Source organism: Crocuta crocuta, unplaced genomic scaffold (assembly GCF_008692635.1).
Source record: "Crocuta crocuta isolate KB4526 unplaced genomic scaffold, BGI_CrCroc_1.0 scaffold167, whole genome shotgun sequence".
Lineage (NCBI taxonomy): Eukaryota > Metazoa > Chordata > Mammalia > Carnivora > Hyaenidae > Crocuta > Crocuta crocuta.
In genome coordinates this window covers 6,672,618-6,690,240 of record NW_027532406.1, presented here as the reverse complement: position 1 = coordinate 6,690,240, position 17,623 = coordinate 6,672,618, and the positions used below count along the sequence as shown (strand labels likewise).

At 38.3% G+C, this 17,623-nt stretch overlaps 1 protein-coding gene across 1 annotated transcript in view; it reads left to right on the top strand.

The window, feature by feature from the left end:
* Positions 1-16,286, top strand: part of KIFBP (kinesin family binding protein) — a 34,034-nt gene extending 17,748 nt beyond the window's left edge. Inside the window, exons 3-7 of the mRNA XM_077778673.1 lie at positions 526-605; positions 920-1,103; positions 3,723-3,804; positions 9,950-10,065; positions 14,852-16,286. Coding sequence (XP_077634799.1) covers positions 526-605; positions 920-1,103; positions 3,723-3,804; positions 9,950-10,065; positions 14,852-15,727 — 1,338 coding nt within the window. The 3' untranslated portion in view covers positions 15,728-16,286. The remainder of the gene's footprint in view (positions 1-525; positions 606-919; positions 1,104-3,722; positions 3,805-9,949; positions 10,066-14,851) is intronic.
* Positions 16,287-17,623: the final 1,337 nt, after the last annotated feature.

Here is a 17,623-nt window from a genome sequence, read left to right as displayed (position 1 = left end):
CACTTACATAGGTTTTTATTTTCCAGGTTTTAAAAAAAAGTTTTATTTACTTATTTTTGAGAAAAAGAGAGAATATCCCAATCAGTCTCTATTCTGTCATTGTGGAGCCTGATTTGGAGCTCGAACTGACAAACTGTGAGATCATGACTTAAGCCAAAAATAAAGAGTTGGATGCTTAACTGGCTGAGTCACCCATGTGCCCCTGTAGGTTTTTAAGAGATATTTTTTTACCAGACAAAATAAAGACTTAAAATAGTTAAAGAATTAGGCATCTCTAGAGGCAAATTGGTAATTTTTTTTGTGTATTTGAGGTTCTAACAACAGTTGGAATTTTGTCATGTGTGAGCTTGTAGGCAATCTCCTTTTATTTGTTTGACACTCAAAAATTTTATGGCTAAGAAAATTACTTCTTGGAGCTTCTGCANACCCTGGTCTTTAAAATTTTGATTTTTCTAGTTTCCCCAGAAGAGGGCGCTTGGTGTTTATAGTTTACAATTTTAGAGTTTTGTTTTTCTTTAATTGTAGATCGGGAGTCCTCCTCTTGATCCTACTGAACATTTTCTTCCTGAAGAAGAGAAACTTGCTGAACAAGAGAGATCAAAAAGGTGAGTAGATACAGAAATTAGCCTTCACAGGTAATTCTACATAGTATAGATAAGATGATTATTTCAAAAAGCACAGTACTTTCTCTTTTGAGACACTCCTAAGGTAATAGAATGTGGATTCTGAGATGGATTTAAAAACCTCCATTTACCATTTACTAGATATGTGACCCTGTTGCAGCTGTTTCCCTTATCTGTCAATTAGATACAATAGCCACACGCAACTCTAAGGGTCGGTGAGAAGATGAAGGTAAATATTTATGAAAGTTCCTTATAAATTATAAACCATTATGCACATATTCGCTTTTTCTTCCTAGATTTGAGAAGGTTTATACTCATAACCTCTATTACCTGGCTCAAGTCTACCAGCATATGGAAATGTTTGAGAAGGCTGCTCATTATTGTCACAGTACCCTAAAGCGTCAGCTCGAACACAATGCCTACCATCCTATAGAGTGGGCTATTAATGCTGCTACCTTGTCACAATTTTACATCAATAAGGTAAGCTTCTCAAATAGTTATCCAGCAAAGTTACTGATAGTGTTTAGAAAAGTAGAACCAGTAGTACCTTGAAAATGTCATCTTTTAAAAACAGGTAGCTTGTATTTTATGATATAAACTGGACAGAAAAATGCAGCCCAGTTGGCCAGTATACTAAACTTTTGTAGCTTTCTATTGCATTAATCCTTTTGAGTTGTAAACTACTGAGTTTTATCATTGTCTTACATGCTGTTAGCCCCTAAAAATTACATGTTACCTAAGACCAATTCTTTTTTGATATAGCATAGTATCCGTTCATTCTAGTGAGATGTTACCTATAATTGCAGATTTTATCTGATAGATATAACTTTATCTTTATGCAGTGGTAATCTGGTAACTATGAGGATTTGTCTGAGGAAGTTGACTGTTAAATGTGGGCTTCGATAAAAGCATGTGATGCATTTCAGTTATTCTTTAGAATTAACTCCTCTATAGTAATTTTTCTGTGTTGGGAGTATCTCTGCTCAGTTCCGGAGTTGTAGCTCTTTATGATACATTTCTTGTGGAGTATCCCGCAGGGACAAACTTGAGCTTCTTGGTTGTTCATCAGAATTCTTCAGAATCCTGTTGGTATACTTTTAATTGATCTATTTATTCCTTTAGTCCCTAAGAGTTTTAATGCTAAAACACGTTTAAGGCACCTTTCCCACCCAGATTTTCTATTAATCCTCAATAAGATATTCAGCAATAGAAATTACTTTTATTTGTATTTCTAATTCACTCTGAAATTTTGGTAATTCTTTGCTTATCAGAGTTCCTTCTTAAATCTCTCTGGTTACCTGCTGCCATATCCTTACTGGGCCTTTATCCTTTCTAAGCTTTTTGTTAGTGCCGGTTCTGTAAACGCCCCTATGTTTAAAGTATTGTCCCACAGAATTTCATTCAGAAAAGCTATTAGCAGGCGAGAAAGGGCTGTGGTGACTGCAGCATCGCTTCTAGGACTTTGGTCTAAGATCAAGTGTGTAAGTAACGCTATTGCATATGTCGGAGCATTCAGTTAAATCTAACTCTCATGAATCCATTTCATCGTGGTCATCATCCAGAGTGTTATCTGGTGCCTCTGCTTGTGGCACCTTTTTTAATAGCTTCCAGAGGCCCCTTCTTTGTTTTGTTTAGCAACTTTAAAGCTACATACTCACCGTGATTTTAATTAACCAAACTCCATCAATATTAATAGTACAAAGATCTCTAGATCCTAATTTAAAGTGTAATAAAAAATTTAAAGTTGTTAAGCATTGCTTATGTGGAGCATGCAGTAATTTTCATGAGTACCTCTCCCACCTTGTGTTTTTTTTTAAACCAAAATGTTGCATAAGTTTTTGTTACAACTAGCTGATTTATATTGTAGAGATTTGAACCATTTTTACAAAGAAAATGCAGTTGTCATTTATATCATTCTCATCTTCATCTGGTTCCAGTGATGAGGTTTTGCTACTTAATATGTCCATACCTGGCAAGTGCTAAAGTCCCACATTTACCAGCCACCTAGAGGGCACAGGGCACTCACTGTCCTAGCAGTGGTTGCTTGCAGGGAAGCAGTGTGAACAAAGCTGAGGTGATGGGTAAAGGATTGCAGAGGGACAGTTAAAGCTTCTTTATGTAAACTGTAACTTTCTTTGGGTTTTCAAGGTTTAACACCATCATTTTGGTCTGCAGATGTTGCTGGGCTAATACTGTAAGTGGTACCCAGCTCTTCGCAAGGTGGCTTCCTATTTGCTGTAAGAGAGAGATGCCTTTAGTGCTGAGATTTTAGAGTCATAGCTAACCATTAAAAATCTTAGCAAAATCAGGTATTATAAATATGAACTAGACATTTAATTAATGAGGGTGGCTTCCAACTAAAAGTTGGACTTTAACTTTGTATTTCTGCTGGGTTGGTCCTGTGACTTACATGATAAGTGCAAAGATTATATTAACAAGGAGATCTTCTCCAAATGTTTGAGAACTTTATCATGTCCAGATTTGTATTAGGAAGTCTTCAAGTGTGTTGGTAAAGCATTCTATAAAGTTCATCTGTGGAATCTATTAACTTCAAAACTTGGTGGGAACCCTCATTCATCACATGTAAATTCCAAAAATTCTAGAAGGCAGGAATCTTCCTATCAAAACTTACCCATTTTGCCTTTGAATGGAAGGATGTATGAAGATATCTCTAAAAATATTATATCTTCAAGTCCTCTGACAGGGTGTAAATGGTCTGCAGTTTATCATGCGTGGCATTTTGGTTATGTGGACTGAACCTGAAGGACTCTGGAGCATTGTGAGTCTAGGATTGTAGCCACTCCAATACTATACCTACTGGTAACCTGAAAGAGTGAACTTTCAATCAGGAGTTGTTTTACAGCCAGTTTGGATTATTATTAAGAGTTTGGGGACATTGTTATTTGGATCTTTGAGGTAGCTCTTTGACCAGAGAAAACACGTCATCTGCTGTCTTAATGTTCAGCAACCACACAGGGTCTCCTTAGTGGTTTTTACCCGTTTTTATAGCTTTTCCCATACTAGAAAACTTTATGTAAGTATTAATTGCAGATATGGCTGTGTGATAATTGCATTTACTCTTGTTTATTTCCTCAACAGCTATGTTTTATGGAGGCCAGGCACTGTTTGTCTGCTGCTAATGTTATTTTTGGTCAAACTGGAAAGATCTCAACAGAAGACAGTAAGTTCATATGTGCATGTTTTATTACACAACTTTTGAAAAATGGTTTGAAATCATTTTAAATTTTAGAAGATTCAAGAACAGAACAAAGAACTACCATATACCCTTCTAAATTCATGAGTTTTTAATAGTTGCCTCATTTGNAAATCATTTTAAATTTTAGAAGATTCAAGAACAGAACAAAGAACTACCATATACCCTTCTAAATTCATGAGTTTTTAATATAAGTTGCCTCATTTACAATCACACTTTATTTTTCTTTCAGAACCATTTGAGAGATTGCAAATATTAAGCTCCTTTAATACTTTAGTGTATATTTCCTAGGAATATTTTCCTACACAATCATAGAACAGGAAATGTAATATTGATACAATTCTTTTCTGTATAATGCATATTTCTATTTTATTATCCCTATTGTGTCTTTTACAGTAATACTAGAGTATCCAGTTGATGATTTCATACTGCATTTAATTGTCACATCTCTTTACTGTCTTTTTTAAAATTTTTTTTTAAGTTTTGTTTTCAGGGGTGCCTGGGTGGTTCAGTTAGTTAAGTGTTCGACTTCAGCTCAGGTCATGATCTCACGGCTCGTGAGTTTGAGCCCTGCATCGGGCTCAGTGTTGACAGCTCGGAGCCTGAAGCCTACTTCTGATTCCGTGCCTCTCTCTGCCCCTCCCCTGCTCACGTTCTGTCTCTGTCTCTGTCTCTCTCTCACACATAAATAAATAAATAACATTCTTTAAATAATAAATTTTATTTATTTTGAGAGAGATTGTGCATGCACACGCAAGTTGGAGAGGGACGGAGAGAGAGAGGAGAGAGAGAATCCCAAGCAGTGTTCATGCTGTCAGTGCATAGCCTGACGCAGGGCTCAATCTCACAAACTGTGAGACCATGACCTGAGCTAAAATGGAGAGTCGGCCACTTAATCAACTGAGCCACCAAGTTTACTGTCCTTTAATCTGGAACAGTTCCTCAGCCTTTCTTTCTCTTTCATCACACAGATATTTTTGAAAAATATAAGCCAGTTATTACATTGGATTTTCTTCAGTTGGTGTTTGATGTTTCCTTAAGCTAGAATCAGATTATAGGGTGTCTGAGTGGCTCAGTTGGTTAAGCATCCAACCTCGGCTTAGGTCATGATCTCACAGTTCATGAGTTTGAGCCCCAAATTGTGTTCTTTGCTGTCCGCTCCAACCCTGCTTCGGATCCTCTGTCTCCCTCCCCCTTTGTCCCTCTCCCACTTTTGTGTGTGTGTGCGCGCTCTCTTTTTCTCTTAAAAATAAATAAGCATTAAAAAAAAAGAATCAGATTATACATTTGTGGTTGGAATACTACATAAGTAATCTATCCAGATGTCTAGTTTTTAATTGTAGTGTTTCCTTAGTCATCAAAAGTCACATTTAACATATATATTTGAGCACATCAAAACCACAGTGTGATACTGTCTCATAATTGTGAGAATGGCTTTCATGAAAAAAACAAGAAATAACAAGTGTTGACAAGGATGTGGAGAAAAGGGAATCCTTGTGCACTGTTGATGTAGCCACTGTGGAAAACAATATGGAGGTTATTCAAAAAATTAAAAATAGAAATAACATATAGCTAGTAATTCCACTTCTGGGTATTTACCCAAAGCAAAAGAAAACAATAATTTGAAAAGATATATGTAACCCTATGTTTATTGCAGTATTATTTACAGTTACCAAGACCTGAAAACAACTTAAGTATTCATTGATGGATGAGTGGATAAAGAAAATGTGGTGTGGCAATCCCTGTCAAAGTAACACCAGCATTCCTCACAGAGCTATATCAAACAGTCCTAAAACTTATGTGGAACCAGAAAAGGGCCCAAATAGCCAAAGCAATCCTGAAAAACAAAACCAAAGCTGGAGGCATCACAGCTTTGGATTCTGGACTTCAAGCTATATTACAAAGCTGTAATCATCAAGACAGTGTGGTACTAGCACAAAAACAGACACATAGATCAGTGGAACAGAATAGAGAACCCAGGGGCACCTGGGTGGCTCAGTTGGTTAAGCGTCTGACTTTGGCTCAGATCATGATCTCATGGTTTGTGGGTTTGAGCCCTGCGTTGGGCTCGGTGCTGACAACTTGGAGCCTGCTGCATCTTCTATGTCTCCCCCTCTCTCTCCCCCTTNAACCCACGAACTGCGAGATCATGACCTAAGCGAAAGTCGGACGCTTAACTGACTAAGCCACCCAGGCGCCCCAAACTCAACACATCTCTGGAGGCAGTGGAAACAAAAGCAAAAATGAACTATTGGGACCTCATCAAAATAAAAATCTTCTGCACAGTGAAGGAAACAATCAGCAAAACTAAAAGGCAGCCTATGGAATTGGAGAAGATATTTGCAAATGACGTATCAGATAAAGGGTTAGTATCCAAAATCTATAAAGAACTTACCAAATTCAACACCCAAAAAAACAAAATAATCCACTGAAGACATGGGCAGGGGCTCCTGGGTGTCTCAGCTGGTTAAGCATTTGACTCCAGCTCAGGTCATGATTTTACATTTTGTGAGTTCAAGCCTTGCATCAGGCTCTGTGCTGACAGTTCAGAGCCTGGAGCCTGGTTCAGATTCTGTGTCTCCCTCTCTCTTTGCCCCTCCCCTGCTCACGCTCCCTCTCAAAAAAAAAGGGGGGGGGGGCAAAAGACTTGCATAGACATTTTTCCAAAGAAGACATCCTGATGGCTAACAGACACATGAAAAAATGCTCAACATTTGCTCATCATCAAAACCACTATGAGATACCACCTCACACCTGCTAGAATTCCTAAAATTAACGACTCAGGCAACAGCAGTGTTGGGAGGATGCAGAGAAAGGGGATCCCTTTTGCACTGGTGGGAATGTAAACTGGTGCAACAACTCTGGAAAACAGTATGGAGGTTCCTCAAAAAATTAAAAATAGAACTACCCTATGACCCAGCAATTGCACTACTAGGTATTTATCCAAAGGATACAAAAATGCTGATTCAAAGGGGGCACATGCACCCTAATGTTTATAGCAGCACTATGGACAATAGCCAAAATATGGAAAGAGCCCAAATATCCATTGACTGATGAATGGATAAAGATGTGGAATATACACTGAATGGAATATTACTCGGCAACCAAAAAGAATGAAATCTTGCCACTTACAACAACATGGATGGAACTAGAGTGTATTATGCTAAGCTAAATAAGTCATTCTTATCATATGATTTCACTCATATGTGGAAATTAAGAAACAAAACAAATGAACATAGGGGAAGAGAAGCAAAAATAATATAAAAACAGAGGGAAACCAACCATAAGAGACTCTTAAATACAGAGAACAAACCGAGGGTTACTGCCAGGGTGTTGGCTGGGGGAAGGGCTGAAGGGGTGAGGGGCATTAAGGAGGACACTGGTTGGGATGAGCACTGGGGGTTATATGTAAATGATGAATCATTAAATTCTATTCCTGGAGAAAATAAATAAATAAAATAAAATGTGATGTATATATACAGTAGATTGTTATTCGGGAAAAGGAGAGAAAGAAAAAGTCCTTTTTAGTGAAAGGTATAAACTTCCAATTATAAATAAGTCATGGGATGGTAATGTACAACATGGTGACTACAGTTAACAGTATATTGAATATTGGAAAGTTGCTAAGAAAGTACGCGTGTGTGTGTGTGTATATATATGTATGTATGTGTATATGTGTGTGTGTGTGTTTTTAAGTTTGTTTATTTTGAGTTTGTTTATTTATTTTGAGAGATAGAGAGTGGGAACAGGGGAGGGGCAGAGAGAGGGAGAATCCCAAGGAGGCCCTGCATTGTCAGAGCCTGATGCAGAGCTTGAACTCATGACATGTGACTCGAAATCACGAACCGTGAGATCATGACCTAAGCTGAAATCAAGAGTTGAATGCCCTAACGGGCTGAGCCACCCAGGTGCCCCTTGTAATGAGACTTTAAAGATATACCCTCTGAGTGTGCCAAAAAATTCGAGCCTCATGTAGGGCTCTGTGCTGACAGTGCGGGGCCTGCTTGGGATTCTCTTTCTTCTTCTCTCTCTAGCTGCTCCTCCTCTACTCTCTCTCTCTCTCTCTCTCAAAATAAATAAATAAAATAAGCATTAAAAAAATAAAGTCTCATTACAAGAAAAACTGAACTATGTATGGTGATAAATATTAACCAGACTTACTGTGATGATCATTTCACAATATATATAAACATGAAATAATTGTGTGTATAACACTATAGTTGATCCTTGAATAATGTTGGGTGTTAGGAGTGCCTATCTCCTGTGTAGTTAAAAATCCATGCGTAACTTTTGACTCCCTGGAACTTAAATTAATAAGAGCTTACCGCTGATCAGATGCCCTACCATAACAGTTAACACATATTTTGTATATGTGTATATTATATACTCTAATCTTACGATGAAATAAGCCAGAGAAAAGAAAATGTTAAGAAAACCATAAGGAAGAGAAAATACATTTACAGTACTGAATTAAAAAAAATTCATGTATAAATAGGCTATGCAGTTCAAAACCGTGTTGTTCAGGGCTCAGCTATAATGTCAGTTGTAACTCAATTAAAAAAAGAAGATTGGTACTTTTTATTGTTATAAAATCAGTGACATACTTACACAGGGCCCCTGAGCACATTTTACTAAGTTATCAACCCAATAACTTTTGCTTCCAAACCAAGGAAGTCAAGTACCCAGATACATAAGCTATCTCTGAAAAAGAAAGAAAAAGGACTTCACATCTAAGTACAAGTTCCAAAGTACATCATTCCCCATTATTTGTGGGTTCCCTATTTGCAAATTCACCTGTTGTTACAATTAATTTATAACCCCAAACTCAGTATTTGGGGCATTCTGTGGTCATTTGCAGACATTTGAGTCACCTGAGGTGCACATTCCCAGCTGATGTTGAACAAGGCAACACTCCCTCTGCCTTCTTGTTTCAACTCTCATGAAGAAGTGTCCTTTTTGTGGTTTATTTAGTTTCCCATTTTTCACATTTTTGTATGTTTTTTCTTGGTGATTTCATTTTTTAAAATTGCCCCCAAATGTATTGCTGAAGTGCTGTCCAATGTCCCTAAGCACACAAAGGCCCTGATGAACCTTATGGAGAAATGACCGTTAGAGAAGCTCCCTTCAGGCACAAGTTGTAATGCTGTTGGTTGTGAGTTCAATGCTAATGAGTCCACAATACATATTAAATAAGGAGTCTTTAAACAGAAACACACTAAAAATAAAGTTAAACATATTGATCAGTTGGTAAAAATGTGACCAGAAGCTCATAGGAATCTAACCATGTATTTTCCTGAGGAGCGATGTTTCAGCATTTGCTGATTCAGTCAGTGTTCACGGTGACTTTGTAGAACATAACTACCACACATAATGAGAATCGACTGTACATTGTTTCCTTAGTTTTACTGTTGGAGATAAAGCTGCTTTTTCTGCTGAAATAAAAGTTCATCTGAAGGAGATAATCAAACCACCAGTGACTTGTTTCAGTGTCATGGTCTGTGTTGCATGGGACATTAGTGACTTGACTCTCTCCCTGGAGAGCTGGGTATGGGATTGCTGTACTTGGTGTTAGTGGCACACCCGTGTTGATGGAGAAAAGTAGACTACAGAGGGAAGTACACAGGTTCATAGAAATACTGCATTGAATCTAATATGGTGATGGAAGATGTGACTTCATGTTACAAAGGGCATTATAAACTCTGACCCAGTAAATCCTCCTTCTAGGAATCTGTCCTAAGGAAATAAACCAAATCCAGACAGATTTATGCACAAAGATCTTTTTGTTTAGACTTGCTTGTTATAGAAGAATTGGAAACGACGCATGCCCAGAAGTAAAAGAATGGTTATATAAAGTAGGGAGCATCTCTTTAATTGTATATGATGCTGTACGTGAAAATGTTATAAGAGTTGATAAGCTATGGGTAAAGTGTTAGTGGTATAATATATAAAGAAAAAGCTGCATTCAAAATTGAATATGCATGTGACCTTAGTTTTTACCTCCAAATAATACATAAGGAAAACCCAGAAAGAAATATAAAAAAATAATAGCAGTGAGTTCCTCTGGTGGTAGGAATTGTGACCATTAACTTAGACAAATCATGTGTAATTTTAGCTACGGAAGCTGAAGGAGATGTGCCAGAGCTTTATCATCAAAGAAAAGGAGAAATAGCAAGATGCTGGATCAAATATTGTTTGACTCTCCTGCAGAATGCCCAGCTGTCCATGCAGGTAATGCTGTTTCTTTCTTAAATAAGCAGGATGTAAGTAAAAGCTTAAAATGGGAATTAATGCTCATTGAGCTCACTGCATGTTTATTATGCAAGGCATGCAGAATGCTCTCAAATATTTTTGCTCTCCCATCTCTACCTTTTAGAATCTTAGTTGTTCAAGGTTCATCTCAAATACCACTTCTTCCTTAGAGACTCTTCTTTGGATAGAATATAAATTCCTTGAGAGGTGGGGGCTGCATCATATTCATATTATCATTATCTCCAGGCATAGTAGGTTCTCAACAAATTAATTGTTCAGTGGATAATTCCTCATACCTTACAGATAACATTTTCCTCCTTTAAATTCCATGGAACTTTCCTTGCCCTTCATAAGTCACTTAGATTTTGCTTTGTATTATCTCTGTTCATATTCTTATCTTATTCCTTCACCACTTTTTAGACTATAAGCAATTTGAGGGTAGGAAACAATTCTTACTAACCTTAAATACTTTATATAGTATATAAGTGTATTTATATGTATTTTTATAAAAAATATATATCTGGAAACAGCCCTGGCAGTTTATAGCTCTATGTTTATGACAATTTACTCTTAAACTTTATCTCAATTTTCTCACAAAGGAGATGGTGATAATAATAGTACTTAGGGCACCTGGGTGACTCAGTCGGTTAAGCATTTGACTTTGGCTCAGGTCATGATATCATGGTTTGTGAGTTTGAGCCCCGTATGGGGCCCTGTGCTGACAGCTCAGAGCCTGGAGCCTGCTTCAAATTCTGTGTCTCCCTTCTCTCCTTGCCCCTCCCCTGCTCACACTCTGTCTCTCGCAAAGATAAATAAACATCAAAAAAATTTTTTAAATAATGGTACTTGCTTAATAGTGTTATCAGAGTTAAATTAATATATATGCAAAGGACTTAGAAAGGTGCCCTAGGCATACTAAGTCTTCAATAAATGTTTAAAAAAATTTTTTTAACACTTATTTATTTTTGAGAGACAAAGCACAAGTGGGAGAGGGGAAGAGACAGAGAAGGAGACACAGAATCTGAAGCAGACTCCAGATTCACAACCGCGGGGCTCGAACTCACAAACTGCGAGATCATGGCCTGAGCTGAAGTCAAATGCTTAACCAACTGAGGCACCCCAATAAGTCCTCAGTAAATGTTAATGGTTATCATCATTATTGCTACTTCATACTGCATCCTAGTTTCTAACCACTAAGCAATATACTATGTGTAGATAACATAGAAGGCTTTCCTGGAGGAGTTATGCTTATTTTATTTGCACGCATGCATTAAAGTTCAGTAAGTTTTACTAGCATAAATATAGAACCTATGAAACCACTAGACAAAATAAAACTAAACAAACCACAAAACCCCAGAAGCGTATGTCGTGCAAAGATGAGAGCATTTTAGAGGTAGAGGGTAAAGTTGAGGCATATTTGGGAAAGAAAGGAAGTAGGGAGAACTGGGAGTTTTTCTTCTAGAGAAGTTGGAGCCAGAAAGAGCTGTCAGCTTCTTCTGCTCAGAAAGTGACCTAGAAAACATATAAAGAAGCAAAGCAGCCTGAAAGCAAGGAAGTAAATACAATTTTGGAGACTTAGGGTTTGCATATGAAGTAATTGTGTCAGGCAAAATAGACTCATTTAACTCAGACCCTTCATTTAGTTGATATTTTCCATACTGGACACTAGAACTTTCACGTGCTTGCTTTAATCAAATAGTTGCCAGCTATTAAATTACTCAGATTTTCCTTAATTTCATCTTTTGATCATCTATTTACCTGAAAAATATTCTTCAATCCAAGCTTATGACCTACACAAATTTATTTATGCCAGCTCTATGCTAGTCATTGTCGTCTGATGAAGAATAGATCTGGGTTTTTACTTCATGTAAAAGTGCAACTTTGAGAAGTCCACAGAGGAGATACACATGATGGAAGACATATAGGAGGAAGTAACATTTGAAGGAAGCTCTGGGAATGAGTGGGAATTAGCTAGACTGGAGAAAAGAAGGCACAGCATTCCAGCCAGCGGAAACAGCATGTTCTGTGCAGGGAGCATGGAATTAGATGGATGGAACAAAGGCCTGTGAGCCTGGAGCAGAGTGAGAGAGCAGGTGATATAAACAGAGTCAGAAAAGGGCTGGAATGAGCCGGGCCTTTGAGGACTGAAGGCATGAAGGGTTTTGGAATGATGACTTAGGTAGCAGAATGGAGAATAAATTGGGAAGCAACAGTGGAGGGAGGAGATCAGTTAGAAGACCACTGGAACAGTCCAGGTGATCTAGGATGGTGGCAGAAGAGACAGAAGAGGAAGGAGTGGATCCCAGAGGTGTTTAGGGAGCAAAATATAAAGGACTTGGTGGTAGGTTGAATGTGCAGGACAGGGAAGAGCAGAGGGACATCTCAAGGATGATTCCTAGGTTGTTGGCTGTCCAGGTTGATGAGGCTTCTTCACTAAAACAGCACTAGAGTGGGAAACTGCTGAGCAAGGAGTTCTGTTGTGGGCGTCCTGCGGATGTGGGGCCTCTGACTGTTCTTAGAGGAGAGGTCAGACAGGGAACTGCAGTTATGCGCCTGGAGCTTGAGAAGCGGTGTGGGCCGGAGCCATACGCTCGTGAGTCATCCTCCCACGGATGACAGTTGCAGCCACGAGTATGCAGAGGCACCTGTAGAGCAGCGCTGTCCAGTAGAAATAGAGGGCCAGCCATGTATTTTCAACTTTTTAAAAAAGTTTACTTATTTATTTTGAGAGAGAGAGAGAACAGGGGAGGGGAAGAGAGAGAAGGAGAGAGAGAATCCAGAGCAAGCTCTGTGCTGTCAGCACAGAGCCTGCCCCGAGGCTCAAACTCACAAACTATGAGATCAAGAACTAAGCCAAAACCAGGAATCAGACGCTTAAGCAATGGGGCCACCCAAGCACCCCTGTAATTTTTAATTTTCTAATAGCCACGTTAGAAAAGAAAAGAAGGTGAATTAATTTTATTCTCTTTAAGCCCAGAGTATTAACAAAAATGTTATTTCTGTAAGTCATCAGTATTAAATTAAAGAGACTTAAAATCATTTGTGTATTAAGTCTTAGAAATTGAGTGTATATTTTATATATCCAGCCCACATCTCAGTTTGAACTTTCCACGTTTCCAGTGCCCAGCATTCATCCAAATGTGGCCAGTGGCTACTGTTTCAAACAGTGCAGATCTGGAGACAATGTTGAGCGGAAGGAAGAAAGGGCTTAGGGGGTTGAGCACAGAAGAATCTGATGTTCAGTTTTATTGTCCAGGAAGAGGAGGATGAACTTAGTCTGTTTTGTAAACCATTTAACCTTTTTTTCCTTTTTTTTACCCTGATTAGGGGAGATAACTTTAACTATGATGGTAGATTAAACTGTATCTTCACTTTAGTGTCTCTGAGACCTAGAACATTTCTCTATATTTCACTAGATGACTTCTAGCATAAACATCATATCATTAATCTTAATGGTATCACTGTGAAATATTAAAAAAAATTTTGTTAGTGTTTATTTTTGAAAGAGAGACAGAGACAGTGTGAGTGGGGGAGGGTCAGAGAGAGAGGGACACACAGAATCTGAAGCAGGCTCCATGCTCTGAGCTGTCAGCACAGAGCCCGATGTGGGGTTTGAACTCACAAACTGTGAGATCATGACCCGAGCTGAAGTTGGACGCATAACTAACTGAGCCTGAGCCACCCAGGCGCCCCTCTGAAATATTTTAGAATATAGATTATAGTCTTACATGTGTATAATGTTTCAGAGTCTCTAAAGTTCTTTTATATGCATTTGTCTTACCTGAAGGAGAAACTATAAATAAGCTTTAGTTCTCCAAAAAGGAAAGTTATATATAAGCAGCTTAATTTATTTAAATAATTTTTCCTATTTCTTACATTTAAAAATTTTTACCACTTTAACCATTTTTTAAGTTTATTAATTTATTTTGAGAGAGACAGAGTGAGTCAGGGGAGTCAGAGACAGAGAATCCCAAGCAGACTCCATGCTGCCAGAGCAGAGCCTGACACAGTGCTCAGACTCAGGAAACTGTGAGATCATGACCTGAGGTCTAACCAAGAGTTGGACGCTTAACCAACTGACCCACCCTGGTGCCCCTATTTCTTACTTTTTTTTTTTTTTAAATATTTTTATTTATCTCTAGGAGAGAGAGAGACAGCGTGAGCAGGGGAGGGTCAGAGAGAGAGGGAGTCACAGACTCTGAAACAGGCTCCAGGCTCTGAGCTGGCAGTCAGCACAGAGCCCGACGCGGGGCTCGAACCCACGAACTGCGAGATCATGACCTAAGCGAAAGTCGGACGCTTAACCGACTAAGCCACCCAGGCGCCCCGCTATTTCTTACATTTTTAATACATTGAAATATAATTAGAAGAAAGAAGTTTTAAAAGGTGTTTAAGATTATAGTACCTCCCAGGATGCCTGGGTGGCTTAGTTGGTTAAGGATCCAACTCTTGATTTTAGCCCAGGTTATGATCTCACAGTTTGTGAGTTCAAGCCCGGACTCAGGCTCTATTCCGACAGCACGGAACCTTGCTTAGAGGAGTTCTCTCTTCCGTATCTCTCTGCCCCATGTGCATGTGTGCTCTCTCTCTCTCTCTCTCTCTCTAAATAACATTAAAAAAAAGAAAAAGATTATAGTACCTCCCGTTAGGTATAGTACCTCCCAGCTGGAAGAGGGCTTTCTTTTCTTTACTCTTAAGTTTGCTGTATCATTTGACAGCAGGAGATCAGTGTCCTACGTAACCATAATTTATGTTTTTGTTTCAGGACAACATAGGAGAGCTTGATCTTGATAAACAGTCTGAACTTAGAGCTTTGAGGAAAAAGGAACTAGATGAGGAAGAAAGCGTGAGGAAAAAAGCCGTGCAGTTTGGAACCGGTGAGCTGTGTGATGCCATCTCTGCAGTGGAAGAGAAAGTGAGCTATTTGAGACCTTTAGATTTTGAAGAAGCCAGAGAACTTTTCTTATTGGGTCAACACTATGTCTTTGAGGCAAAAGAGTTCTTTCAGATTGATGGTTATGTCACTGACCATATTGAAGTTGTCCAAGACCACAGTGCTCTGTTTAAGGTGCTTGCATTCTTTGAAACTGATATGGAAAGACGGTGCAAGATGCATAAACGTAGAATAGCCATGTTAGAGCCCCTCATTGTAGACCTGAATCCACAGTATTACCTGTTGGTCAACAGACAGATTCAGTTTGAGATTGCACATGCTTACTATGATATGATGGATTTGAAGGTTGCCATTGCCGACAAGCTGAGGGATCCTGATTCGCACATTGTAAAGAAAATAAATAACCTTAATAAGTCAGCGCTGAAGTACTACCAGCTCTTCTTAGACTCCCTGAGAGACCCAAACAAAGTATTTCCTGAGCATATAGGGGAAGATGTTCTTCGCCCTGCCATGTTAGCTAAGTTTCGAGTTGCCCGTCTCTATGGCAAAATCATCACTGCAGATCCCAAGAAAGAGCTAGAAAATTTGGCAACATCACTGGAACATTACAAATTTATTGTTGATTACTGTGAAAAGCACCCCGAGGCTGCCCAGGAAATAGAAGTGGAGCTAGAACTTAGTAAAGAGATGGTGAGCCTTCTTCCAACAAAAATGGAGAGATTCAGAACCAAGATGGCCCTGACTTAATAATCCTTGTTATTAATGAAAGAAAATGTGCAATATTAAAGAGAGTTTCTCCCTTAGTCAAATGGCCCAATTCCATTGTGATGTTTACCTTTCTAGCCAGGTGAGTGCAGTTTGAGCTTGAGATAAGAGACCAATTGAGTCTTTGCTAAGACCTTAATCAACATAGAGATAATAATTTATACCTAATTATGTAAATTGCCTTGTTAAGGTGATGTGTGATTGGTATGTTAGATTGCTTATTTCCTATTTAAGTAGAAACCTTTCTGCCTCAGTTTTCTAAAGGTAGGGTCTTTGTTGGCTAGTACTTGATAGATTTATTAAGAAGAAAAATTCTGGAGTTGCATATCTGGTAGACAAGCCTGTTAATTGAAAAGTAACTTCCTGTAGTTATTCTTCCTCAAATATTTACTTTCCTAATTCCCAGAGAAATTTTTCCTTTTCTGAAAACATAAAAAACTAAGTTATATTGTTGTAAGGTACTGTAAAGTAGTTTGTCTCATTTATAGAGGGAAAAGGCCTTGTTGGAACTATAATAAATTGACCTGTTTTACTAATAAAAGCTTCCATTTACTCTTTTGTTTTTCTTGCAAGGATTAGTTTTATTTTTGATACTTCAAAGGTATTCCTTTATTTGAAGCTGGAGAATAATATTTCTTTGGCGTCATTGCACAGTTAGAAAACATTAAAAATTTTATCCATTGAAGAAGTATTTGAGATCCTGTTTGTGCCAGAAAAATCTTACTGGTTGAATTTCTAATCAGAGCATTTTGGTATGTTTATAAACTTTTAAGCACTGTTAAAAAAAGATATGTACTGGGGCACCTGGGTGGCTTAGTCGGTTAAGCGTCCGACTTTCGCTTAGGTCATGATCTCGCGGTTCATGGGTTCGAGCCCCGCGTCGGGCTCTGTGCTGACTGCCAGCTCAGAACCTGGAGCCTGTTTCAGTCTGTGACTCCCTCTCTCTCTGACCCTCCCCTGTTCACGCTGTCTCTCTCTCTCTCTCCTAGAAATTAAAAAAAAAAAATTAAAAAAAAAAGATATGTACTTCAAAATAACATTGATTATATGTGTTAGTCATTCCAAGAAATGCAGAATTGAAACGGAGTCCCTATCCAGCATAAAAATCAAGATCAGTCTTAAGATTTGATACAGAGGATACCTCTGAATTTGCTTCAGAAAGCCTGGGACTCAGGCAACTCTAAGATTCTATAACATTTATATATGTGTGATAAACACCTCGGCTTTTCCTCTGAGGTCAAATTGTCAGGGGGAAAAAATCTGAGTTTAAAAGCAATGTGTAACTCACTCAATATTTAATATTTATTATTAAATGTCTCCTGTGGGTCAGCTACTGTTCTCACTTTTCTGAGCAGAAAGGATACAGTGATGAACAAGAGAAACAAGGCCCTGCTCTCATGGAGCAAGTAAATAAGCAAAATGATTTCAGGTCATGAGTGCTATTTTTTTTCCATGATTTTTTAAAATTTAATTTATTTTTTAAATTTACATACAAGTTAGTTAGCATATGGTGCAACAATGATTTCAGGAGTAGATTTCTTACTGCCCCTTCCCCATTTAGCCCATCCCCCCTCCCAGAGCCCCTCTAGTCACCCTCTGTTCTCCATATTTTAGAGTCTCTTATGTTTTTGTCCCCATTCCTGTTCTTATATTATTTTTGATTCCCTTCCCTTTGGTTCATCTGTTTTGTATCTTACAGTCCTCATATGAGTGAACTTATATATTTGTCTTTCTCTGACTGACTAATTTCACTTAGCATAATACCCTCTAGTTCCATCCACGTGGTTGGAAATGGTAAGATTTCATTCTTTTTGATTGCTGAGTAAGACTCCATTGTGTGTGTGTGTGTGTGTGTGTGTGTGTGTGTGTGTGTATTAT